This window comes from Microtus pennsylvanicus, chromosome 1, assembly GCF_037038515.1.
Source record: "Microtus pennsylvanicus isolate mMicPen1 chromosome 1, mMicPen1.hap1, whole genome shotgun sequence".
NCBI classification, from domain to species: domain Eukaryota; kingdom Metazoa; phylum Chordata; class Mammalia; order Rodentia; family Cricetidae; genus Microtus; species Microtus pennsylvanicus.
This window is the reverse complement of record NC_134579.1, coordinates 85,181,718-85,209,196: the sequence shown is the minus strand read 5'-3', so window position 1 is coordinate 85,209,196 and position 27,479 is coordinate 85,181,718. Positions and strand designations below refer to the sequence as shown.

General features: G+C 45.3%; 1 protein-coding gene across 6 annotated transcripts in view; it reads left to right on the top strand.

Moving 5' to 3' along the window:
* Positions 1-27,479, top strand: part of Fry (FRY microtubule binding protein) — a 392,348-nt gene that overhangs the window by 307,079 nt on the left and 57,790 nt on the right. For all 6 annotated transcript variants that reach the window (XM_075971622.1, XM_075971632.1, XM_075971584.1 and 3 more), the window contains 14 exons: positions 53-199; positions 2,429-2,597; positions 4,137-4,227; positions 7,606-7,688; positions 10,223-10,373; positions 11,068-11,171; positions 12,736-12,921; positions 14,336-14,534; positions 16,157-16,278; positions 18,614-18,801; positions 19,761-19,855; positions 21,416-22,023; positions 23,386-23,483; positions 24,228-24,398. In XM_075971622.1, the coding sequence (XP_075827737.1) occupies positions 53-199; positions 2,429-2,597; positions 4,137-4,227; positions 7,606-7,688; positions 10,223-10,373; positions 11,068-11,171; positions 12,736-12,921; positions 14,336-14,534; positions 16,157-16,278; positions 18,614-18,801; positions 19,761-19,855; positions 21,416-22,023; positions 23,386-23,483; positions 24,228-24,398 (2,412 nt within the window). The remainder of the gene's footprint in view (positions 1-52; positions 200-2,428; positions 2,598-4,136; positions 4,228-7,605; positions 7,689-10,222; positions 10,374-11,067; positions 11,172-12,735; positions 12,922-14,335; positions 14,535-16,156; positions 16,279-18,613; positions 18,802-19,760; positions 19,856-21,415; positions 22,024-23,385; positions 23,484-24,227; positions 24,399-27,479) is intronic.

Sequence of the window (27,479 nt, the reverse complement as noted above, 5' to 3'; positions counted from 1 at the left end):
CTTCCGTTCTGCACACGCTCACGCGGGCTGCCTTTTCTCTTGTCTGTGTTAGTACGGCGATGAAGTCCCAGGACCAGAAATGGAAAACGCTTGGAATGCACTGGCCAACAACGAGAAATGGAGCAACAACCTGAGGATCACACTGCAGTTCCTTATCAGTCTGTGCGGGGTCAGCAGCGACACCGTCCTCCTGCCCTATGTAAGTGACATCCAAGCATCCAGGAGTGCTATTTCCTGCTGGGGTCCCCCTGCCATTTGTAGCCCAGACTCTTGGCTCCCACTACAACATAGGTCTGGTTTTCAAATCCTGCACATTCCCTGAGATCTCATTCAGGTGATAAACAAAAGCTACCTTTCCATAGCACAGGCTTCATGTGCTACTGTCAGGGGCACCTGTCACCCCTTGGATTACATTACAGGACACTGACACCGGTGAATTGAAAATTATTTTTCTGAAAGTTACCAAAGCTTCCTCTACAAACAACACCAATATGAATGAGGCAGAATGCAAAAGATCACATCATTACTAACACAAAAAAAAATGCTTCTGGTTTGCATCTTGACATTACTGGAATGAAATAAAAAGACAACAGACCTGGGGATTTCTTTTCTTCTTCTTTTTTGTGATTTATTTATTTTTATTTTACATGGATGAGAATTTACCTACATGTGTGTACACGCACAGTATGCATGCAGTACCCATGCAGGCCAGAAGAGGGCACTGAATCCCCTAGAACTGGAGTCACAGATGGTTGTGCGCCACTAGGTCAGTGCTGGGAATTGAACTCTGGTCTTTCGTGGAGCAGCCAGTGGTCTTAAACAATGAGCCATCTCTCCAGCCCCAACTAGATTTTTCTTTCCAAAAGTAGGTGATAGATAGGAGAGAAAACAAAGCAGAGCTATCTTTACGGCACATTCTGTTTTTACTTGAGGATGGCAGCAGTTTCTAACACAGACTCACTTGGCTTCTCTGTATGTTCTTGTGAGCATATGCCTTCCTGTTGCCCTGAGCTGCTTTAGCCATGCCTCAGTATATGATTGCAGGGTTAGACACTGGGGCTTGCACTTATATGACACATTAATATGTTGTTTTTAAACCCTAAGACTTTGCTGGGTGGTGATGGCACACACCTTTAATCCCAGCACTCGGGAGGCAGAGGCAGACGGATCTCTGTGAGTTTGAGAACAGCCTGATCTACATAGTTTCAGGACAGCCAGGACTATACAGAGAAACCCTATCCCGGGGTTGGGGGGTAGGGTAGGGGAAACCCTAAGACTTCGCAGACAGTGAAAACCCATTTCTAGTGACAAAGGAGATAGGAGGTGTCCTGGTTACTGTTCTATGGCTGTGAAGAGACGGCATGACCAGGGCAACTCTTACAATAGAAAGCATTTAATTGGGGGTTTGCTTACAGTGTCAGAAGGTTAGTCCATGATCGTGGTGGCAGGAAGCAGGCAGGCATGGCGCTGGAGCAGCAGCTGAGAGCTTTACAACCTGATCCATAGGCAGCAGGAAGAAAAGGAAAGGGATGCTGGGCCTGGCTTGGGCTTTTGAAAGCCCACCCCTTGTGACACACCTCCAACAAGACCACACCTCCTAATCGCTCTTAAACAGCTCTGCCAACTGGGGACCAAATATTCAAACATACAAGACTATGGTTCTCATCCAAACCACCATAGAAGGAGACTATTTTTTTATTATTTTATTTTTTCAGTTTAAAAAAAATAGCTCTCATTTTCCCAGAGTGGATACAAGAAAATCATTTTTGACATATAAGTACCTTATACAGTAGCTGCCAGTAAAAATCTTGCAATGTTTTTTAGCTTAAATTGACTCAGTTTACCCTAAGAGTAATTTTTTAATTGAGCCACTGAAGCAGGTACCTGTGTAAAGCACAATTAATAAAATCTCAGGGTCGAAAATTGGGGTTCAGCCTGAAGATCCAAAAAGCAAAACAGTCAGCCACTGGCTCTTTTCTCAACCTCAGTCTGAAAATGGCCATCCTGCCTCCTGGAATCTCAGAAAGAGACTGCATCTGAGAGCTCTCACCCCATCTTATATTCCTCTCTAGGACTGGGATCAAAGGCGTGCACCACCCGATTTCTAGGATAGCTAATAGGATTAAAGGTGTGTGTCATTGTCGCTACTGGGATTAAAGGTGTGTGCTACCATGATCTGGTGTGTAGGGCTAACCAGTGGGACTGTTTTCCTCTCAGATCTTCAGGCAGTCTTTATTTATTAAATACATTTGAAATGCCACTATACCTGTGTGGTACGGTTTTGTCCCCAGCACTGAGATCATCCAAAGACGGCAAAGGTTCGCTGTCTGACTGACAGTGCCCAATGACAGTGTGTTCCAAGGTGAGTGAGTTTCCAGCCCAAAGCTCTGACAGGAACTACATCTTCCTTTTGTCTTCTTCTTCTAAGATTAAGAAGGTGGCAATCTACCTGTGCCGGAACAACACCATCCAGACTATGGAAGAGCTGCTCTTTGAGCTGCAGCAGACAGAGCCAGTGAACCCCATCGTCCAGCACTGCGACAATCCTCCTTTCTATCGCTTCACGGCCAGCAGCAAAGCCTCAGCAGCTGCTTCAGGTAAGGGCAGGCCTCCTGGGCACACACCTTGTCACGCAGTGCACTCAACAGGTTTGAGCAGGTCTCACTGTCCTTTTTCCTGGGAATGTATTCCTTTAAGAGGTGGACCCTCAGCACATTGTAACTGGATTAACAATTGACTGGGTAAGGATAATCATGAACCAGTGGCCCAGTGGCATTCCTACCACAGAACTTATTTCATTTTAGATAGAGCCCAACCAGGATGCTGCAGTCACTGAGGAATCTCAGGTCTGAACTTTCTACATACCTTAATGGATTCCCTTTCCTAGGCTCCTCCCAGGGTTGCCTAGAATAGTCCATGAAACCCAAAGTGCTCAAAACTCTGAAACTTTTTGAGTACTGGCATGACAACCCAATATAAAAGCTCAATGTGTACAAACTTTACTCGGTTTTAAAGATTTATTTATTTTTATTTTGCTCATATTGTCTGCATATGTGTATGTGCACCATGTGCATGCAGTGCCCTTGGAGACCAGAAGAGGGCATCAGATCCTGGACTGAAATTGCAGATGGTTGTGAGCTGCCATGTGGGTGCTGGGAGCCAAACCCAGGTCCTCTGCAAAAGCAGAAGGTGCTCTTAACTAACTACTGAGTCATTTCTCCTACCCCAACTTTCTCATTGTTAAAAACATTATATGAAATTACCTTTAGCCACTGTGTAACAATGGATACATAAAATAGAATTGAATTTCATGCTTAGATTTGCATCTGGGCACTAAGTCAGTTTCATCATACATACCCAAAAATCCCACAATCCAAAATATCTGAAATCAGAAACGTCCTGATCCTGTGAATTCTGAATAACAGATTCTCACAGTGTTTTATAGCCTTCAGTCAGTTAGTATCTGTTCGTTTCATGAAACACATACTTCTTCCTTCACTGTCCTGAAGCTTCCCTTCCCTTTGCTTCACCCTGAACCCATCTTCAGCCCAGTCAGCTCCTACTCTCTCATGCTCTCTTTCTCCTACTTCTTAGGGAGGTGTTTGGGTTTGGGTTTTTTGTTTTTTTTTTTTCAGAAAGACACTAGCCTAGGAATCAGAATCCTACTTAGTTTTCCTTTTATACCATTAGCTGAAAAATTTCTGGACCCAGCAACACTAAGAGAGCAAGCTAGGAGGTGCCTGCCTGTAACCCCAGTGTTGGGGAAGCAGAAGAAGGTGGGCTATAAGTTGACAGTCGGCCTCGGCCGTGTAGCAAGACCCTGGCTAAAGCGGCAGGGATGGAAGAAATTCTGGTGTGGCCGCAGCAGACCCACCTCTATCTCAGGTCATGACCTGAGGCTCGAGACTGCTAAGAATGTTAGAGCCTCGTTTTATGAGGAAGAAGGAATTGGGTTTGAAAACCAGATGTCTGGAACTCAGTGCTGTGGACTTAGAGACAGTTGTTTATGTCTCTAAGAACGTCTGAGATTACGGAAGACAAGAAGACGGTCAGGAATGGGGTTGTACGGAGAATCCTTTCCTGAAATGCCTGCCCCTCTGAATGCTCCATCTCTGACGCCTCCTTTCCTTCTGCAGGAACTACCTCAAGCAGTAACACCGTAGTCGCGGGCCAGGACAGCTTCCCGGACCCCGAGGAGAGCAAGATTCTCAAAGAGTCTGATGACAGGTCGGTGCAGTATTTGGTTTACTGTCAGTTCTAACATTCAGCAGGAGTCTGTGCAAAGGCGTCACACGTTAGTGGAGTTTCCTAAGTGCATACCAACTGAAATCCATCTTGACACTCAGGAACACAGACTGACTTTCCAGCCCTGTCTGATGTATCCCTAAAGATACATCCTTCACAAAATCAGCGAGGACACTGTTCTGGTGGCTGAGTCCCACTTACACTTGGGCATCATAAAAACCCCTGGTTGGAGGCGGGAGAGATGGCTCAGTGGTTAAAATCACCAGCTGCTCTTCAAGAACCCAGATTCTGCCTTCAGCACACACATCATAGTGCAAACCATCTGTAACTCCGGGTCTCAGGGAATCCAGCGCCCTCTTCTGGCCTCCACGGGTACTGCATGCACATGCATACATACAAGCACTCATCTGCATAAAATAGACAAATGAATCCTTGTGGAATTTTTTTTTTTTTAAGCATTGTACTGCTAGTGGGCACAAACCATTTGGAATTAGGGGAGATTTGGCATGTGGAGCTTTCAAACCTAATTACTGCATGGTTTCTTAAATGCCTTGAGGTAAGTTCTCTGCAAGAACATTGCATCAATCGGCTTTTGTTACTGTAGCAAATGCCTGAGGCAGGCTGACTCGTAAGGAAAGAAGTTTGGTTAGTTGTAGGGGCTGGTGTTCTGAACAGCACAGTGTGGGCTTTGGCATAGGCGCCAACTGGCTACATCGTATCATAACAGGAACATGTGTGAACATTTACGTACTCTTTCCCTCCTTCTCTCTCTCCTCATATAAAACCACCAGAATTATAGAGGCTCCATCCTAATTATCTTACATAATCGAGTTATTGTCCTCAGGTCCTCACTTCTTTTCATACACATAACTGTATATTTATGGGCTAGCTTGCCTCAGAGTAGAGAGAATAGCACATTGCAATATCCTGATAGTCAGTCAGGTCAGAGCCCTTGGGTGTTTGTCACCTCAGACACCCACTCAGTCTTAAATGGTGCCCACTCAGAAGTATCATGGCAGGGACAGTGTCCCTGCACTGTCACCTCCCTAAGGTTGACACCAGATAAGTAGTTTAGTCTCACTAGGCCTCAGTTTCCCCATTTGTAAAGTGAGTAACACTTCTGTCAAAAATGAGAGGCAAATTAAATGAGACGGTGCATGTGGCGTTAATGTATGTGACATCAGTGTATGTGAGGTCAGTGTATGTGACGTCAGTGCGTGTGACGTCAGTGTATGTGATGTCAGTGTGTGACGTCAGTGCGTGTGACATTAGTGTGTGACGTCGGTGTATGTGACGTCAGTGTATGTGACGTCGGTGCATGTGACATTAGTGTGTGTGACGTTGGTGTGTGTGACGTCAGTGTATGTGACGTCAGCGCATTGATGTCAGTGTGTGACGTCAGTGTATGTGACGTCGGTGCATGTGACATTAGTGTGTGTGACGTCGGTGTATGTGACGTCAGTGTATGTGACATCAGTGTATGTGAGGTCAGTGTATGTGCCGTCAGCGCGTGTGATGTCAGTGCATGTGACATTAGTGTATGTGACGTCGGTGTATGTGACGTCAGTGTATGTGACGTCAGTGCATGTGACATTAGTGTATGTGACGTTAGTGTATGGGACGCTAGTGTATGTGACGTTAGTGTATGGGACGTTAGTGTATGGGACGTTAGTGCATGGGACGTTAGTGTATGTGACGTTAGTGTATGGGACGTTAGTGCATGGGACACTAGTGTATGGGACATTAGTGTATGGGACATTAGTGCATGGGACGTTAGTGTATGGGACGTTAGTGCATGGGACGTTAGTGTATGGGACGTTAGTGCATGGGACGTTAGTGCATGGGACGTTAGTGTATGGGATGCTAGTGTATGTGACGTTAGTGTATGGGACGTTAGTGTATGGGACGTTAGTACATGGGACGTTAGTGTATGTGACGTTAGTACATGGGACGTTAGTGCATGTGACGTTAGTGCATGTGATGTTAGTGCATGGGACGTTAGTGTATGTGACGTTAGTGTATGGGACATTAGTGTATGTGACGCTAGTGTATGTGACGTCAGTGTATGTGACGTTAGTGCATGGGACGCTAGTGTATGTGACGTTAGTGCATGTGACGCTAGTACATGGGACGCTAGTGTATGGGACATTAGTGTATGTGACGTTAGTGTATGTGACGTTAGTACATGGGACGCTAGTGTATGGGACATTAGTGTATGTGACGTTAGTGTATGTGACGTTAGTACATGGGACGCTAGTGTATGGGACATTAGTGTATGTGACGTTAGTGTATGTGACGTTAGTACATGGGACGCTAGTGTATGGGACATTAGTGTATGTGACATTAGTGTATGTGACGTTAGTACATGGGACGTTAGTGCATGGGACATTAGTGTATGTGACGTTAGTACATGGGACGTTAGTGCATGGGACATTAGTGTATGTGACGTTAGTGCATGGGACATTAGTGTATGTGACGTTAGTACATGGGACGTTAGTGCATGGGACATTAGTGTATGTGACGCTAGTACATGGGACGCTAGTGTATGTGACGTCAGTACATGGGACGTTAGTGTAGCCCATCTCTTTTCCCTTAGCTGAACAATCTGCGAGAGGGGCAGATGGAAAAGTCCTTCCAATCATAGGATTACATTTTCTCCAAACTGTCACTTTCCTGAAAATTCTCTGAATATTTTGCAGGAAGCTTTAATTGGTCCCCAGGCCCAGATTGCTCAGGTAGCTGCTATGTGCGTTTCTGCTTCTTCACGTCTTTACTTGCTCAGCGGCTCAGCAGGTTTGGCGGACTGATGAGCCTCTCCTGTCAGGGACATTTAACCCCATGCTCATCCTCATTCCACAACAGATGTTAGCTTTTGCAGCCGACTACAACATTATCCTAAAGTTTCCTCATTCTCCCAAGGTTTGGGCTTTTGCTGATATGCAGAAGGGGACCTCTGGCCCTCCCAACTGAAAAAGGAAATGTTTCAGATATAAAGGCTGTAATGGTCCTGTAAGAAGCACGTACCAACTCAGGTGTCATTGGCCTACAATCCCAGCACTCAGGAGGCAGAAGCAGGTGGATCCCTGTGAGTTCAAAGCCAACCTGGTCTACATGGGGAGTTCCAGGCCAGGCCAGTGAGACCCCATCTAAAGAAAGAGGAAGAGGAAGAAGGAAGATAAAAGAAAAGCAGCAACATTGTAACTAAGCCCTCCCTCCCACTACCTGCCACACACACACACACACACACACACACACACACACACACACGGAAAAAGCCGGCCACTACATTGTAGAATCTGCTTTTGGGCAACAGCACATTCCGACATGTCGCCATATCACAGCTGTGTTCCGTTTCTGAAGGTTTAGCAATGTGATCCGAGCCCACACTCGCCTGGAGTCAAGATACAGCAACAGCTCTGGAGGGTCCTACGATGAGGATAAACGTGAGTACCCGGGGCCTCGTGGTTAGGTCTGGAAAGGTCTTTACCCAGTCCTGTGCGCTTCCCGTGGTGACGCCAAGTTGGAGAAAGCCTAGTAAGAAGTGAGCTCTTCGAAAATATTGCTGGGGCTGGAGAGGTAGCTCAGCAGTGAGCACGGGTTGCTCTCACAGAGCACCTGTGCTCCGTTCCCAGCACCACGTGGTGACTCACAACTGTCTGTAACTCCAGCTCCCGGGTATCCAACCCCTCTTCTGACCACCTTGGGCACACACAAACTTAATAAAAATAAATAAATACTTTTTTTTAAGAAAAGAGCCGGGCGGTGGTGGCGCACAACTCCCAGCACTCGGGAGGCAGAGGCAGGCGGATCTCTGGGAGTTCGAGGCCAGCCTGGTCTACAAGAGCTAGTTCCAGGACAGGAACCAAAGCTACAGAGAAACCCTGTCTCGAAAAACCAAAAAAAAGAAACGTTGAATTTTGGAAATGTGTTGGAAGTGAATTTACAGTCTTGTGCATCTACAATCCCAGGCTAGGATATGATCGCCAACTGAAGCGCCCCATGGCATAGTCTCAGAAACCCTTGTTAAGCTGAGGGGTGGTTTTGTGTAGGAATTTCTTAAAGCCGTGGGCAGTTGAATAAACCAGAAAGGTGAATGCTCTCATAGCTTCTGTCTGAGGCCTCGGCAGCCTCTGTAGATACAGTCAATACAAATATAAATTGTCTAGGAATCAAAGAAATTCTAGAAACAAAGGACACTCCAGTGACATGAGTCTGTGTTGCGGAACTTTCTTAAAGAATTGTTCTAATTGTTTACATTATAGGCATTGCCAGCAGAAGAGGGTATCAGTTCCCCAGAACTGGAGTTGCAGATTGTTGTGAACTGCCATGTGGGTGCTGGGAATTGAACCTGGGTCCTCTGGAGAAGTAGCAATGGCTTCAATTCCCAGTATCGTGTTAGCAGCTAATAATCCTCTGTAACTCCGCTTCCAGGGGATCTGATGTCTTCTTCTGGCCTCTGTGGGCAACTGCACACACGTGGTGCCAATGCATATGTTCAGGAAGGCATGCACATGCATATAAATAAAAATAAATAGGGGCTGGACAGGTGGCTCAGTGGTTAAGAGCACTGGCTGCTTTTTACAGAGGACCCAGGTTCAATTCCCAGCACCCACATGACAGCTCACACTCTCTGTAATTCTGGTTCCAAGAAAAACATCAATATACATAAAATGAAATAAAAATAAATGCAAAAATATTAAATAAATAAAATTTGGGTTCAGAGGTTCAGCAGTGTGCTGACACCTGCCCCGGAGTGTGACAGACATGGGGCTTTCGACTATGCTCTTGTGTGACAGAGCACTGAGTCCTCACTGAGAAGAGAGCCTAGAGGACCATTCCAATCAGGGGAGACAGTAGAACTGAAGTTCTTGAGTCTGGACCAAGTCTTGTCTATCGATGCTCAGACCAGCAAGGAAGTCATCATGACTGAGGCAGAGTGAACAGTGAGGAAGTAGGAGGCTGTTAGCCAGGAGAGGAACGTGGTAGCCTTGTAAAGACTTCTAAGGTCACTGTATGGGTTGTGGGCTTCCTTCTGGGTGTAAAAGGGACCTCTGGAGAGTGTTGAACAAGGAAAGACACATGGGCAAAGTTTCGAAGGGATGGCTCTGGCTTCTCTGTGGAACACGGGGTGTGCGCAGAGTGAGAACAGAGGCAAGATGACAATAAGGAGCCATGGTGACAGAGGAGGGTAAGTTAGGCACAGACAGAGACAAGGCTAGACACAAGTGTCCAGATGCAAGGTATGTGCTCGGAAGGCAAATCTCTCTGACTGTGTTGAGAGGTCAATATTCTCGTATGAGAATACCCGCCATTAGACTCTTAAGATGGAAGTACATAGGACAGAGCTTGGCATGTACCTGCCCCTGTCGGTCCCCTGCGATGTTAGCGCTGTTAGCGTCGGGCCTGGCAGTTGGATGTGGGATGAGAGGACAGGCACTTGCTCTGAGCTAAGTAGAAATAAGAACTGCATCTCAGGGACTGGAGAGATGGCTCAGTGGTCAAGAGCACTGACTGCTCTTCCAGAGGACCCGGGTTCAATTCCCAGCACCCACATGGCAGCTCACACCTGTCTATAACTCCAAAATCTGACACCCTCACACAGCCATAGATGCAGATGAAACACCAATACACACAAAATAAGAAAAATTATAGATAGCTAGATAATTTTTTTTTTTTAAAGAACTGCATTTCTCTGTAATGGGGAAGGCTGGGAACATTTCCCTATCGTGGGAATTATGACTGAACGTTTTTTAATCTGTATTTTTATTTGCTCTTTTATGAATAACTATAAATCATCAAGTAATAGTTAATCAAATAATTACAGAATCAGCTGGTTTAACTCATATAACAGCACACTTAGTGAGTTGCTGTCCCAGCAAGCATACATGTTTAAGATGCTTTCTGAAAACACCAACTATGGTCAGCACAAGTCTTTTCCCCCTGCAAATAAAGCCACCGTGTCTTTCTCGTCCTCCAGATGATCCGATCTCTCCCTACACGGGCTGGTTGCTAACGATCACGGAGGCCAAGCAGCCACAGCCTTTACCCATGCCGTGTACTGGAGGATGCTGGGCCCCCTTGGTCGACTACCTCCCAGAGACCATCACTCCGCGGGGGCCGCTGCACAGGTGAGCGCATGCAGGGGTGGAGAGAAATGAGCACTTGGCTTTGGAAGGATTTCTCTACCGGTGAGATGAGGGACTTTGGCCTGGCCTCACTACAGGAGGGCCCTTTTTAAATCGGGGGGGTTTTACTGACTTTATCCCCAGATCCTAGAATATTAGCAGAGTTTAGTTAACTATCAACCTGTGACCCTTTGAAGCTTTCCTTGATGTAATCTTGAAACTAATTCGGTGATGCCTATTAGATTGCACACCACTTCAAGGGATGGAATCCTCTTCGATCTCTCCCCTTTTCTTCAGCTCTGGTTGCTAGAAGACTCACCATTCTGTGATAAGCCTAACTGGTTTTTCTTGTAGTGAGCTCTGTGCTGTTCCTGGGGAGCCCGAGAAATGGCTCAGGAGATAACAGCACTGGCTGCTCTTGCAGAGGGCCTGGGTTTCATTCCCAGCATCACATAGGTTTCAGGGGGACCTAGTGCCCTCTTCTGGCCTCTGTGGGTACTGCATGCAGATGGCACACAATGAGGCACTTATAAACATCCAGTAAAAATAAACAAACTTTTAAAATTCTGTCTCTCTTGAATAAGTACCTTTACGTAGCTTTTCAGTGAATCTTAGTTGCATTTAGCTGTGACTTGGCCTGCTGAAGTCCTTACATCCTTTATAAAAGTGGCGTTCGTTTCTCCATGTTGTTGGTCAGGTGCAATATCGCTGTGATTTTTATGACCGAGATGGTGGTGGATCACAGTGTGAGAGAAGACTGGGCTCTTCACCTTCCATTGCTACTTCACGCTGTCTTCTTAGGTAAGACTGGATCTAAAGGGAATTCTCACCAACAGGATGATAAACACGTAGAGGGCTTGCATAGACCTGTTCTTCATGGCACATAGGTTAGCTTCAGTTATAAAATCAATCCTCTCCTTTCTCATTGTACCTTTATGCTCTGTAATATGCCTTGTTCCTGGTGATCAGTCATAGCTTAACACTGACATTTCTGTAATCTAAATGTGTTGTTAATGATGCATCTTTCAAGATACCCAAAAGAGAGCTGGAGAGATGACTCAGCGGTTAAGAGCACTGGCTGTCCTTCCAAAGTTTCTGAGTTCAATTCCCAGCAACCACATGGTGGTTCATACCTTAAAAATGCATTACATAAATAAAGACACCCAACATAGTATGAGTTTATTTGGGTAATGCTCAGCTGAGGAAACAAATAGAAAGTCGTGAAATCTGATCAAAACAAAGAGAGAACCAGACGGTGGTGGCGCACGCCTTTAATCCCAACACTTGGGAGGCAGAGGCAGGTGGATGTCTGTGAGTTCGAGGCCAGTCTGGTCTACAAGAGCTAGTTCCAGGGCAGGCTCCAAAGCTACAGAGAAACCCTGTCTCGAAAAAATCAGAGAGAGAGAAAAAAAAATTAGAGGGAATGTAGCAGGCTAAGTACCTAGCTTTAGGTGTCCAAGTGATGGGCAAAAAGTATAAGAAGAACCATCTAGAACATCAGTTAAATGTTGGAAAGAGAGAAACAGAATGTAGATCCTTTAAGCCTGGCATGGTGGCACATACCTGTGATCTCAGCACTGTGTCTAATGGAAGATCTCAAGCTCAAAGCCAGCATGTACTTCCAAACAAAATATAGCTAACAAATATATGTTTTTATTTTTTTAAAAAAAGACACTTTAATAGCAGATCCAGGAAAGAGAATACATCAAGCAAAAAGAATATGAACCACATTAAATGCTATGGAGAGGTCAGAAAAGGCATGCTGTCAACATTTTATGAAAACTGCTGTAGTTGGGGAGCATTGGCTGCTTTTCATCCCGGCTAGCTTTACACCCAAAATAATTACACGGAAACTGTATTCATTTAAACACTGCCTGTCTCGTTAGTTCCAGCCTCTTATCGGCTAACTCTCACATCTTGATTAAACCATTTCTAATAATCTGTGTAACACCACGAAGTGGTGGCTTACCAGGAAGATTCTAACCTACGTCCATCTCAGGCCAGAGCTTCATGGCGTCTGCCTGACTCTGTTTTCTTTCTCCCAGAATTTTGTTCCGTCTACTCTGCCTATCTAAGATGCTGTCCTATCAAAAGGCCAAGGCAGTTTCTTTGTTTGACCAATGAAAATAACACAGAAGGCCCTCCTACTCCAGCAAACACTTCATTTAAGTCACAAAGCATCTTATTTTCCCTAAGCCCAACTTTATTATGTTGGTAACACAAAGACTAACAAAGACCGCTAACGGTGGTTCTCCCTCCCGACAGGCATTCCTGCAGGCATCCTAGAGTCCTTGCTATCCCTGAATCTCATGGGGTTTAGCGGTTAGCATTGGTTGACATTAAGAGATTGTGCCCTCGGTTCCAGGTTTGGACCATTATCGGCCTGAAGTCTTTGAGCACAGCAAAAAGCTGCTCCTTCACCTCCTCATCGCCCTTTCCTGCAACAGCAACTTTCACACCATTGCCTCAGTCCTCCTGCAGACCCGAGAGCTGGGGGAAGCCAAGACGCTAACCATGCAGCCAGCCTACCAGCCAGAATATCTCTATACAGGTGAGAAGGGGTGGGTGTGAGCACGGCACCCGTGGGGAGGGAGATGCTAGCTTCTGCAGCACCAATGGGGAGGTGGATGGGGGAGGCCAGGGAGCCCACGCTCGCTTCCCTTGTGCTGGCCTCCGGCTTTTCACAGTGATAAAATGACACCGTTTCATGTGAACATGGCTCTGAAAAGCCTTTTTATGGCTGAGCGTTTTAAAGTGCATTTTTCATAATTCTTTGACTGCTGCCCCCAGGGAGTATGTCCCTCTTGATATGCTGACCTTACAATGCTCAGCGCTCAAGAGCACTGGCCTGGAACACAGAAGGATGAGAATCTGGGACCACAAGGTGACTCTGCCCCCTGCCTGAGCAGGACACGGCGAGTGTGCCAGGTGTCCCTCCTTGTCCCCTGAAGGGGTTTGCTCTTTACTGAGTGACTGTCTATGCTTTGTTGGAATCTAGGGGAACACAAAAATTCAAAACTAGAGAAAAGGAAGATAATTGCATATATACATTTCCAAATTACAGTATAACTAGAGATGTACATTGTTAAACAAATATGAAGTGAAAAATAACATTATTTTCAAAAAACCAGTATTTTCTTTTATTTTTCTTTGTTTTTTTTGGGGGGGTGGGGGCAGTTCGAGACAGGGTTTCTCTGTAGCTTTGAACCCTGTCTTGGAACTAGCTCTTGTAGACCAGGCAGGCCTCAAACTCACAGAGATCCACCTGCCTCTGCCTCCTGAGTGCTGGAATTAAAGGCGTGCAACACCACTGCCCAGCTTAAAAAAAAAAAAGTATTTTCTTATGCAATAGTTCTTTGGACATCATGCTATATAGCTCATTAAAATATTCTGATACATGGTTAGAGTACAGATCAGTGATAAAATATATCCTTAGCATGCATGAGGCCCTTGCTCTAATCCCAAACACCAAATGCATATATGTGTGTGCATATTATATGTTCATATGGCATATTATATGTTCATATGAACATATGTCCCCACACACATATTAAATACACATTTAACTTAGTCAAGCTCATAGTCACATTTACTCAAAAACATTAAATCTAACTTACCCATCAGCCATTGAGTAACTAGTGTTTTTCAAAGGAATCATTTTAAATGTTTAAATTGTCCATTACTTGGCCTTTTGTAGTTAGCTGATCTAGCTAAGATATGCCAACACACACGCACCTCCCCTTTACCACAGCATCTAGCCAAACCCCCGTGTGGAAGACAGCATGTCTCCCCATGATCCCCGTTACACACTGGCAGGCACGGCCATGCACCTCAGGCCAGAAGGAAAGACGCATGACTGGTGTTGGGGACTCATAACCACAGCCCAAATCAAAGGCCCTTCAGGGTCGCACTTCAGACTTGCTGGCACCCTAGCCCATCCTCCTGCTGTCTTCTCTTCCCACCAGGCGGCTTTGACTTCCTGAGGGAGGACCAGTCGTCCCCAGTGCCAGACTCCGGCCTGAGCTCCAGCTCCACGTCCTCCAGCATCAGTCTTGGTGGCAGCAGTGGGAACCTCCCACAGATGACCCAGGAGGTAGAAGACGTGGACACAGCCGCTGAAACAGACGAAAAAGCCAACAAGCTCATTGAGTTTCTGACAACCAGGTAAGGGGGGCGGCAGTCAGGCCCGAGGATGTTCACCACAGTCCACCCCGGGGCACGTACTCGGAGACCATTTGCTCATCCGCTCCGGAGTCGGAAGCCAAAAGGGACATGAAATACAGAGGGGAAGAATCCATTTAGTCAGGCGTCAGAATCAAGGGAAACTAGAAATGGTCCTGTTTTCTCAGGTCTTCCGATTCTCCATGTTCGTCAGTAAGGCTTCAGAATTGCAGGTGCCCTGAGGGCCAGTGGTGTGTGAAAGCCTGCATACAGGTGATCTGGAGTCTGCTGTCCTCCCTAGGGGCTTAAGTCGTGCACGCTCAGCCCACAGCTGTCAACAGTTACGGCTGCTGCTTAGAGTCCGCTAGCAGTCACCTCATCAACTCCTCCCCATTCTTTAGAAAAGATAATTGTGTAGCTTTATATGTTTGTGTGTGTTACTTACATATGTACATATGTGCGCAATGTATGTACAGTGCCTGTGGAGACAGGAGAGCTTTGGAGGCCCCAGAACTGGAGTTACAGATAGTTGTGAGCCACCTTGTGAGGGCTGGGAATTGAATCCAGGTCCTCTGGAAGAGCAGCCAGCGAGTGCTCTAACCACTGGGCATCTCTCCAGCTCCCCCATCCCATCCTTACCGTTCAAACACAAGTTTAGGTAATAGAAGCCATTTTCTGTTGGCTCCACAGTGTCCCACACCTTGATGATGTGATTCTGAGCAGCAGCAAACGTTCATCTGGGCGAACTCCTAACATTTTACATCACTCCTCAAACAAAATATAACGCCTACAGTATGCCAAGCACTGGCCTTTTGAAATCGAACATTTTACACTTATTTACTTCGTGGTGCAGGAGGGTGCCTGCCATGATGTCCGAGGACATTAGCCAGAATCAGTTCTTTCCTCCCACCGTGTGGGTCCCAGGGATCAAACGCAGATCCTCTGGCCTGGTGGCCCATGCCTTACCTGCTGAGCATCTTGCTGGCCTAAAATAGGAGATTTTAACTGTTGTAAATGAGTTTAAAATAATGCTGGTAAGATGCCTCAGTAGGAACAGCACTTTTCCAGAAAGGCTGGCAATACAAGTTCAATCCCTGGGACCCCCTGTGAAGGCAAAAGAAAGAAGAGACTCCACAGAACTGTGCTCTGACCTCCCCATTTGCGCCATGACATGTACACCCACATACTCATATTATACTAGAGCACAATTGTTAGTCTTTTAAGAAACATCAAAAGCAAATCCCCACAAACAGAGTTATTTTTGAGTATGTGCAGAAGTTTTGATATGCTTTCTCTAGTTAATTTAGTAAAATTTAAAGTATATATATATATATATATATATATGGGGCCGGAGAGATGGCTCAGCAGTTAAAAACACTCGCTGCTCTTCCAGAGGATATTAGGTTTAGATCCCATCACCAACATCAGGTCTGTAACTCCATCTCCGGAGGATCTAACACCCTCTTCTGGCTTCTGTGAGTACTGCAGTTATGGCACATAACCGTAATTAAAAATAATAAAATCGTTTTTAGAATTACATTTTATCTTTGGAGTTAGAACCTTCTAGTGTGTCTTTTAACACAAAATGGCAGCCATGTGTTTAACATTGATATTTTCTGTTTTAGGGCATTTGGTCCACTTTGGTGCCACGAAGACATCACACCCAAAAATCAGAACTCCAAGAGCGCCGAGCAGCTTTCTAATTTCCTACGCCATGTTGTATCTGTATTTAAAGATTCCAAATCAGGTACTTCTTCCTGTTTCTGCAAATCTCTCTCACAGCATTCTTCTCTCGTGGAGCACACTACACATGTATCACACATGACCCATCATACATTTCCAAGCTGCAGCCAACTGATGTGGGATTTCCCTCTATATACTGTGACTACCATTAATGCATAAAGAAACGGCTTTGGTCCTATAGCAGGGCAGAACTTAGGTAGGTGGGGAAAATTAAACTGAATGCTGGGAGAAAGGAGACTGAGTCTAGAGATGCCATGTAGTCCCTCTGGAGCCAGATGGAACTTTACCCGGTAAGCCACAGCCATGTGCCAATACACAGATTAATAGAAATGGGTTAAATTAAGATGTAAGAGTTAGCCAATAAGAACCTAGAGCTAATGGGCTAAGCAGTGTTTTAAATAATATAGTTTCTGTGTGATTATTTGGGGGCTGAGCAGCCAGGAACTTCCGGGATGAACAAGCAGGCTCCTTACTACAGCTAACAGCAATAAGATTTATTCCTTTTGGTCCATATTCATGTGACATCCAAATATGTCAAAAGGCCTCCTTGGCATAAAACATTAAATGGGGGCTGGAGAGATGGCTCAGAGGTTAAGAGCATTGCCTGCTCTTCCAAAGGTCCTGAGTTCAATTCCCAGCAACCACATGGTGGCTCACACAGACAGAATATTGTATACATAATAAATAAATAAATATTCTTAAAAAAACATTAAATGGTTGCTATTTTCCTTGGGTCTTGTCTCCCTGAAAAGAGGAACAACAGTTGTACAACTTAATGACCCCAAACAACTGTGTGCTTTACAATGCATTTTCCTTCCCACCTGCTCAGATGGTTTTCTGATGCCTGAGATCTTGCTTTCGGGAGAATGGTCAAGTAATGTATATTGCCTTCCTTGGAGTGTCTGCATTTCGGGATCTGTATATTGATCAAAAAGAACAGAGTCTTTGGCACCAGATCTTGGATGTCTTTAGAACTAGTTAGATGCATCCCTATCTTTCCTCTACTTTAAAAAATGTATCTCCAACAAAACCAGGCATAGTAATCCAGGCATAGTAGCTTATCCTGTAATCCTGGCATCTGAGGCAGGAGAACTGTTTCAAGTTCAAGGTCAGCCTACTACACAGTGAGTTCCAGGCCAACCTAAGCTACAGTGTAAGGTCCTTTGTCAACAAGACGGAAGGGAGGAAGGAGAAAGGGAGAGAGGGAGGAAAGGAAGGAAGAAAGGAAGGAAGGAAAGCTTTTAAAAAGGAGTCCAGGGATTGAAGATAGCTCCAGTTAGCATACTTGCTGAAATACATGAAGACCTGAGCTTGGATGCCCAGCAGGCACATACCTGTAACCCCTGCACTGGGGAAACGGGGCAGGTAGATCTCCAGAGCTCCCTGGCCAGCCAGTATATCTGAAAGAAGCAAACTCTAGGTCCATAGAGAAACGCTGTCTCCAAAAGTGAGGAGAGAGCTGTTGAGGAGAACACCTGGCATCAACATGCCCCCTCCACATGGGTGCTTGTGTTCCTGTTCACATGTATACATCAACATACACGTGGCGGGGGGGGGGAGAAAAGAAAAAGAACTATAGAATAAAAAGAGATAAGGAAGAAAGAGTGTTAAATAATACATTTGTGCATGTGGGTTTATATCAGACATTGTGTTGTTTATTTCTTGTAACATCCCAGTGAGATACAGCCTGTTGGTTACAAGTCAAAGAGAAGGTTGTGGGCTCCTAAGAAAAACCCTGTCTTTCCCAGAGACACATCCTCTGACTTAAAACCAGGATTACCTGGCTTCAAGCCCTCTGCCTCTCCCTGAAAGTTCCATGATTCATACAAAGTTTGTTTTTTACTTTGAAATGGCTTGGAGTTCTGTTGTTCACTTGTCTGTTTGCTTATATATTGTTTCCTTTATTTTTAAATTCTATGTGTCTGACTGTTCTGCCTGAAAGTTTTATGTGCACCATGTGCATGCAGTGCTCGTGGAGGCCAGAAGAGGGCGTCAGATTCCCCAGAACTGGATGGTTGGGAGTCACTACATAGGTGCTAGGAACCGAACCCAGGTCCTTTTAACTGATGAGGTCTTTATATTTAAGTTTTACAATGCCCAAGGCCTTGCGTATGCTAGGTGAACCCTCTGTTCCTGAGTAGATACGCACCCTGTTTGTTTCTGAGGCAGGGTCATCCGGTCCATGGCACTGTTGCCAGCTCAAAATGGTTGATTTTTAAATAAACATCAGTATGGGGTGGGGGGCTGCGGTCAGTTGGTTCTAACTCTCCTCATTACTTGAGCGCGCCGGTGTGAATCACCAAGGCTGACCTGTCTGTCCCCTGTTCTTCTGGCCGCAGGTTTCCATCTGGAGCAGCATTTGAGTGACGTTGCATTGCAGACAGCCCTTGCCAGCTCTTCCAGGCACTACGCAGGCCGATCCTTTCAGATCTTCCGGGCCCTCAAGCAGCCCCTGTCAGCACATGCTCTGTCTGACCTCCTGTCGAGATTAGTGGAGGTGATCGGAGAGCACGGTGATGAGATTCAGGTATGGAAAGGAGTGACCCCCTAAGTACCCCTCCACGACACAGCATTCTGCTGGAGTCCCCAGGAGCTGGCTTCAACCCGCAGAACCACACCCAAAAATCGATTTTAGAAGTTAACCCTTATTGTTTCCAAGTTACCCCAGGGGACATTGTTGTACAAATTCAGCAGATGCGATCATATTTTGTGACATGAACATCTGAAAAGCTCTCAGTGGTTCATCGCGTTTGTCTGTTTGGTAGTGGTAGTGGTGGTCTTTATGGCAGGTGGCGATGGGTTGGTTTATATTGTTTGGGATAACTTTGTTTATTTGGGGCCTTTCTGCCCTCTGCTGGGGACTCAGTTATACAATCTACAAGAGCCAAGCAGGGCTCCCCATTGTATGTGGGCCAAGCTCTGTCCATCCCTGCATGGATGACTTCCAGGGCTGTGCGGAGCTCTGGAGACAGGATGGAGAGAGACTCGCTGCTGGAGGGACTCTGTAGGTAAAGTTCAGAGCCTTAGGAGCACTGAGTAGCTGTGAGGCCAAGGCCAGCCCCTTTCCCCATGAGACATACTCTCTGACTTCCTTCTAGCCATCGGAAGTTTGAGTAAAATTTCACAGAAGCTCCGCTCTCCCTACACCTCACCTTGCCCAAGGTTTCCACATATCGTCACCCCTATATTTTAGTGACCTGCCCTTCCCCTCAGCAGGGGACTCAGCCCCACACACATGCTGCCCTGTTGTGTTTTTATCCCTCGTTAAGTCTGTCAGACTTGAGGAAATAAATCCTTATGGTTTTCTGCTAACCTCTATGCTGTTTTTCCTAGCAAGCTTTATAGTTTGATCTTAGACTTTGTAAATGAACATCATCACAACTGTCTAGTGTTCAGAAATCGCGTTGTGGTTGGAAGAAAGTTTGTGCTAGGTGAGCGCCCCCTCAGGCGGTTAGCTGCCCTGACTGCTCTCTGTGTGCTCCACAGGGCTATGTGATGGAAGCGCTCTTGACCCTGGAAGCCGCTGTGGAGAACTTGTCTGACTGCCTGAAGAACAGTGACCTCTTCACGGTGTTGTCTCGGTGAGATTCGGATAACTGAGATCTGGCTATCAAACTCACTGTGCTGAATGTTGGCCAGAGTACAAAGAACAGATGTAGGTTTGAAATCGACTTAGGACCTAAAAAGTATATTTAGTATCTTCTTTTATTAGGAATTTGTGTGTGTGTGTGTGTGTGTGTGTGTGTGTGTGTGTGTGTGTGTGTGTAAATGTGTATTTCCTGAGTGCCTGGGAGTTACATGTAGTTGTGAGCCACTATGTAGGTCCTGGGAACAGAACCCCTGTCTCTACAAGAGCAATAAGTACTCTTAACCACCAAGTCATCTTTCCAGCCCTGTATAATTTCCTTAGATTTTAAAAAAGGAAAAGGGTAGTTGCAACATACATGTTTTCATTATATGTACATATTTTAAAGCATGTTCCCAACACCCACATGGGAGCTCTTAATCACCTGTAACTCTAGTTCCAGGAGATCATAACACATAATTTTAGCCTCTGCAGGCACCAGGAATGCATGCAGTATACATACATACATGCAAGCAAAACTGTCATATGTATAAAATAAAAATAATTTTTAAAAGAAGAAAGTCTGGACTAGCATGGAACTCACTGTTTTGTTTTGTTTTGTTTTGTTATTTGAGACAGGGTTTCTCTGTAGCTTTGGTGCCTGTCCTAGAACTAGCTCTTTTAGACCAGGCTGGCCTCGAACTCACAGAGATCCGCCTGCCTCTGCCTCCCAAGTGCTGGGATTAAAGGTGTGCATCATCATCACCCAGCTAATATTTTATTATTTTTAACTTGAGCATTTTTATACCTTCGGTGCGATCACTAACCCTAGAATCATCAGTCTGTATGAACCTGTATCTCTAACCTGCAAGAGTATACTAGGTAAAGGTGAGTGCCAAGGCCCCTACTTGTCATCCTAGCACTGATGATGAAGCCTCAGGAGAATTGTGTGTCTTTGGCCAGCCCAGGAGGCATAGCCAGACTCTATGAGAGAGAGGGTGTGGAGGAGGGATGAAGGCAGGCAGGCCGACAAAATGCAGCTGAAGAGTTTGACTTTTTCAGTATGAATAGAGTTAAAAGACAAATCTCTCTAAGTTCAAGGCCAGCCTGGTCAACTCAGTGAGTTCTGAGTCAGCCAGGGCCGCATAGTGAGATCCTGTCTCAGAGCGGGGGATGAGGGAGCAGTCAAATTTTATAAGTGCCGAAACCTTTCCCCTGCCCTGTGTACTTACCACTTTCCTTCTTGATAACTTTCTGTCTAAAGCAAAAGGAGATAAACTTTGCACTTGTTGGTATATCTTATTTTATAATTTTTCCCACCCACATTCAGATAGAACGCAAATGAAAGGTCACTAAATTGCTGGGATTTTAGACTTTCAATAAATGAAAGTTAGTGTTGGTTTTTGGAGATTGTTCTTGAGCTACCAAGCCAAGTTCGGGGTGATGTGGTCATAGACCAAGGCACTGTTCTCTGAGGAATGGCTCTCCTCCTTGGCTGTCCCTCGGAAGGTAAAAGCAGGAGCTGTTCAGTGGCACGTGCTGGCATTCTGCTGACTTCACCTCTGTTTATACCTAGTTCTTCATCACCAGATCTGAGCTCCAGCACTAAACTGGCGGCGAGCAGAAAGAGCACTGGCCAGCTGAACGTCAACCCCGGGACTCCCAGCGGCAACACCACAACCGCAGAGCGGAGCCGGCACCAAAGGAGCTTCTCGGTGCCCAAGAAGTTTGGTGTGGTTGATCGGTCCTCCGACCCACCTCGAAGTGCCACGCTGGACAGAATCCAAGCTTGTACCCAACAAGGCCTTTCCTCAAAAACCAGAAGCAATTCCTCGCTGAAGGACAGTCTCACAGACCCATCCCACGTAAACCATCCCTCCAACCTGCTGGCCACCATCTTCTGGGTCACGGTGGCCCTGATGGAGTCCGACTTTGAGTTTGAATACCTCATGGCATTAAGGCTCTTGAACCGGCTGCTGGCACACATGCCGCTGGATAAAGCCGAGACCCGGGAAAAGCTCGAGAAACTCCAAGGGCAGCTCCAGTGGGCAGACTTCTCGGGGTTACAGCAGCTCCTCCTGAAGGGTTTCACCTCCCTCACCACCACAGATCTGACCCTGCAGCTCTTCAGTTTGCTGACGCCGGTTTCCAAAGTACCCATGGTGGACTCATCGCAAGCCATCGGTAAGTCCAGTATCGCACATCCTTGTAGCCCTAATGGTTGCATTCAGCCTTAGAGAAATAAGATACTACTATATGTCTGTATCTATAGTGTTAGATAAAAACAAAAGGGGTAGCAATTTATATAGATATAGTTATGTGTGTATACGTATATTCATATTTGTATGGTGTAAGTGATTTCTGGGTCAAATTGCAAGTATTGTCAATTTTGTCCCTTGCTCGTGTACATTTTTTTCCTAATCCCAAATCTTCTGGATTTTGTTTTGGGTTTTTTGTTTGTTTTCTTTTTTCCTTTTGCCTTTCTTTGTCCTCTTGAAAAATGCATTGGTTCTCTATTGTTCTGAATTAAGTAAAATCAATATACCAGCTTTTTAATATCATAAGTAATTAAGAATTTATTTCATTAACTGGATTTTAACTTAGCCATAATGAGAAATTCTTATTATCTTGAAGAATATTTCAAGTTATATGACTAAGGTTCAAATATGTTGTTTTTATTTTTTGAGACAGGTTCTAACTAGGTTGATCTGGAACTCTACATAGACCAGGCTGAACCTCAGAGATCTGCCTGCCTCTGTCTCCTGAGTGCTGGGATTATAGGTTATTCCACAATGACCAGCTGTAAAATATGTTGGGTTTTTCGTTTTGTTTTGTCTTGTTTTGTTTTTTGAAATAAGGTCTCTTTGTAGCCCTAGGTGGCCTAGAACTCACTATATAGACCAGGCTGGCCTTGAACTCACATTAATCTGCCTGGGTCTGCCTCTTAAATGCTGGGATTAAAGGTGTGTGCCACCACATCCAGCTTATATTTTTATATTTCATTGTATGTCAGTAAAATCTGAGTTACCATTGCTCACAAACAGGTGATTACTGTATGTTGAAATCACAAGTATAGAGGCTGGAGAGATGGCTCAGTGGTTGGGAGCATTGCCTGCTCTTCCGGAGGTCCTGAGTTCAATTCCCGGCAACCACATGGTGGCTCACAACCATCTATAATGAGGTCTGGTGCCCTCTTCTGGTCTGCAGACATACACACAGACAGAATATTGTAAACATAATAAATAAATAAATATTTAAAAAAAAAGAAACCACAAGTATAATTCAGTGCCCTCACACAACCAAGGGTGTGGTACACACAGATAGTCCCAGCCCTCAAGAAATGAAGGTGGGCTGGTCACAAGTTTCAAGGTCATCCTCGCTGGGGCTAAAGATCATTCTTGTTTCTGTGAGAGACCCTGTCTCAAAAAATGACAAACGGGCCCGTTTTGAATCACCTTAGGACAAAATAAACCTATGTACGCCTTCCAACTGTCCCAGTCACCGCAGACCACACTCAGCCCTGGCCTTGTGTCTTCTCTCATGCAGGATTTCCTCTGAATGTCCTGTGTCTCCTGCCCCAGCTGATCCAGCATTTTGAGAACCCCAATCAGTTCTGTAAGGATGTAGCGGAAAGAATTGCTCAGGTATGCGTCAGGACTCCGCATGCGTCAGGTCCGCGAGGAAGACTCAGTGCCAAGCAGGAATGGCCAGACTGGAGAAGGAAATGGTTATTTCAAAAGTTGATGCCATTCATAACAGACATCTCTAAGTGGCTGTTACAAACTGGCTCCTCCCCCACCCCATCTCGCCCTGCTTCGTTATTAAGAAAAGCAAGCAGGCCGGGTGTAGTGGCACACACCTTTCATCTTGGGAGGCAGGGGCAGGCGGATCTCTGAACGTGAGTTCCAGGTTAGACAGGGCTACACACAGAAACCCTGTCTCCAACAAACAGATAGACAGACAGACAGACAGATAGATATGACAAGAGAGAGACAGAGACAGAAAGGAAAGAAAAAAAGACAGACAAAGTGGCCAACGGGAGCTGGAGAAATGACTCAGCAGGTAAAGGTGCTTGCTGCCAAGCCTGCCCACCTTCCATCTCCAGAACCTGCATGGTGGGAAGGAGAGAGCCGACTTCCTCAGACTGATCTCTGGCCTCCACAGGCCCTCCCTGGCACTCACGTGCTCACACACATACAGGTACACAAAATAAGTCAATTTAAAAAGCAAAGCAAGTAGAAAAGAGTAGTGGCTGATTACTAAGTGAAGCACTTCTGCGGCTACCAAAGCTGATATGGGTCTACTTTCGGTCTGTTAGGACTTAGAATATTGGCTAATGTTCCTTCCTGTCCGTTGGAATGCTCTAATTGGTCTGCTTATCTTTGAAGGTTTGCCTGGAAGAAAAAAACCCCAAACTTTCAAATCTGGCTCATGTTATGACCCTTTACAAGACGCACAGCTACACAAGAGACTGTCCCACGTGGGTCAATGTGGTTTGTCGCTACCTTCATGAGGCCTATACTGACATCACCTTGAACATGGTCACCTACCTAGCAGAGGTAAGCACTGACGCTAAAGATAACTTTGACTTTCGGCATCCATGGTTCACATGTTTATAAAGCTTTGACATTGACTGTCTATTATGTGTTATCCCAAATGCTAACGGATTCATCTGAAATCCTCACAACACACCAGGGAATGGGTATTCTCTAAAGAAGCTGAGGCTTGGTTCAGTTAACTGTTGAGCTCTGGCTCAACCCTAGATCCAGCTGCCTCCAAAGTTTACCCCCCTGCTTACTATACCTATACCCATCCGAGCATGGCTGAGATACGAAGCTTGATCCTAGTTTGGCATGGCAGTGCACACCTGTAATCCCAGCACTTGAGAGGTGGAGGAGGTGGGGGTGGGGCTCAGATCTTATCAAGAAGTTACTGCGTGGTTAGATATGTTCATGGTGGATTGTTTTAAACTAATTAACAAAGTACAATCTTGAAATAAAATCTTTATCATTGCCTTTTGTCTGTGAAACTAGAAACAGGCCATACGAATGTGTTTCTAGCACATTCCTTGCAAACCTGACTCCTGTACTCTGACTTCCAGACATTCATAGCGTGTCACGGGGCAACAGGTGGCATGGGCAGCCTCCAGTGTTTGATACACAGGTCGTTCTCTGAACAAACAACCGACAACAGTAAACTTGGTTCAGCATTTTCAATGTTTCTTTTCCTTCTGGGATATGCCTTCCCAACTCTCGTTAGGGTCTTCCCCAAAGAAAAGAGAGCAAGCTGCCCTAATTCTTCTTGATGTAATTATCTAGTGCCGGGTTGTGCTTGCAACATCACTTTTTTCAGATGCTCTGTAGTGTCAAGCTAACAGAAGTCCTGCCCATCCAACACTCACCACTGATCCTACAGGGTTTTGACTTACAGTATGGATCAGCCGTGTATGAACCATGCCAGACTGTCAACGGCCAAGTATTCACTGGCTAACTCATCGCTCACTCAAGAGCCCTCATGCATAGCACCCTGTTGCCTCCGCTAATCCCATGGTCCTAGCTTTCCCAGCAAGCAAAGATACCCTTCCCTCAGCACCCAGGAAGTATGAGAAGAACCAATACTAACACCCCACTACAAAAGCAGGGGATAGGCAACGCCAGTTCTAAGGCAATGAGTAAGATGACCTCACAGGGGATTTTGTCTAGAACATTCATCATACAAGTTTTAAAAGTACAAATTGGATGTGGTATGTACATACAATGGAATAGTATTCTGTCTTCCAAAGGCAAAAGATTCTGGAGCTGGAAAAACGCCTCATTGGTTAAGAGCCCTGGCTTCTCTTGCAGAAGACCCAGGTTCAATTCCCAGCACCCACATGGCAGCTCATAACCATAACTATAACTCCAGTTCCAGGGGATCTGGTGCCCTCTCCTGGCCTCACATGCACCAGGCATGTAGTGGTGCAATACATACATTCAAACATATATACACGCAAAACATTCAGACATAAGAAAATAAGTCAAAGCCAGGCGGTGGTTGTACACACCTTTAATCTCAGCACTTAGGAGGTAGAGGCAGGCGGATCTCTGTGAGTTCAAGGCCAGTCTGGTCTACAAGAGCTAGTTCCAGGATAGGCACCAAAACTACACAGAGAAACCCTATCTCAGAAAAAAAAAGTCTTAAAGAACCAATTTAATAGATGTATAATTTATTCTTCTATTCAGCCCTTATCTCAAAATTGCCCGCAAAGCAAAGCATGCTGTTATGAACTCACTGGTGATGTTTTTCTGTCGACTTACCGACTGCACATGAATCTGCTGATATTTTAATTATCGTCTGGTGTCCCGTGGCCCCGCAATCAAGGCTCCACCAGCCACTCAGGCTGCAGCCGCAATATGTAGGCTTAAATTAAGTCTCTATCGTTCTATTTACCAGCAAAGACTTGGAAGTCAAATGTGAGGTTGAAAACCTGCTAGACCAGCTGACCTTGTTTTTTGACCAGAGACACCACAAGAGATGCGTCTCTCCCCTCATCTCAGAACCAAAAGGAAGCCCAGACTCTAGTCCCTGCCTGTGTATCTTCTCTATCTAAATAACTGGCTTCTCTATGACTAGTTCCGGTCAGCCCATCACCGGCTCCGTCCCTGGTCGACAATCTGGATTGTGGCAGTGTGCCACAATAGCCCACAGCACACCGGCTTCCTGCCCTGGGGAGTGTATTGACATCTGTTCAGTTTCTCTCACTCATTCAGGTCTTGGCCATGCACACACACAAATGTGTGTTGCTGTGCTCAGCTTCCCTCGGGACCTGCTCTGCTTGCTTCCTATTTACTTTCTGCGTGTGTGTGTGTGCCCCTCGTACGTGAGGATGACACCCCACTTAGCCTTCTATGTTTTGTTGCTTAATTTGTAATTTGTTTATGCTGCAGACGGCCCTGTTATCACATACAATGTGATAAATAGTGATATGTGCTAATGTACCTGTTATAAAAAGAGTTTAACATAAGACAAAATCTGGAGGAAGATTGTTTTAGAAAAAAATGATTTTAAAGTTATATTATTTGTAGAAAAACACTCTTAATATTGTTTTAGCATTTACCTATTATATAGATAATTGTATGTATGTTGTATTCTGCTTACATAATATATTCTATAATATCATCTACCATGTTTGAAAATGCCATTGTAAGGTAAGTGTGGTATCACTACCTTTAATCCCAGGACTTGGGAATCCAAGGCAGGTGGATCTCTGTGAGTTTGAGGTTAGCCTGATCTACATATTGAGTTCCAGATCAGTCAGAGGACCCTGTCTCAAATGGGGATGGAGAGATGGCTCAGCGGTTAAGAGCACGGGCTGCTGCTCTTCCGGAGGACCCAGGTTCAATGTCCAGCACCCACATGGCAACTCATAACTGTCTGTAACTCTAGTTCCCGGGGATCTGACACCCTCACACCAGTGCACATAAAATAAAATTAAATAAATTGTTTTTAAAAATGTCATTATACCAACTGAATCATGTCTCATAAGATCGTACTCTTGTTTCAGGTATGATATTTTTAACCATATAACAAAAGCCATAGCAAAATCGTATGTGATCAAAGTATTTATTTCTGGTTTGAAATATGTTCCTAGAAGTATGACT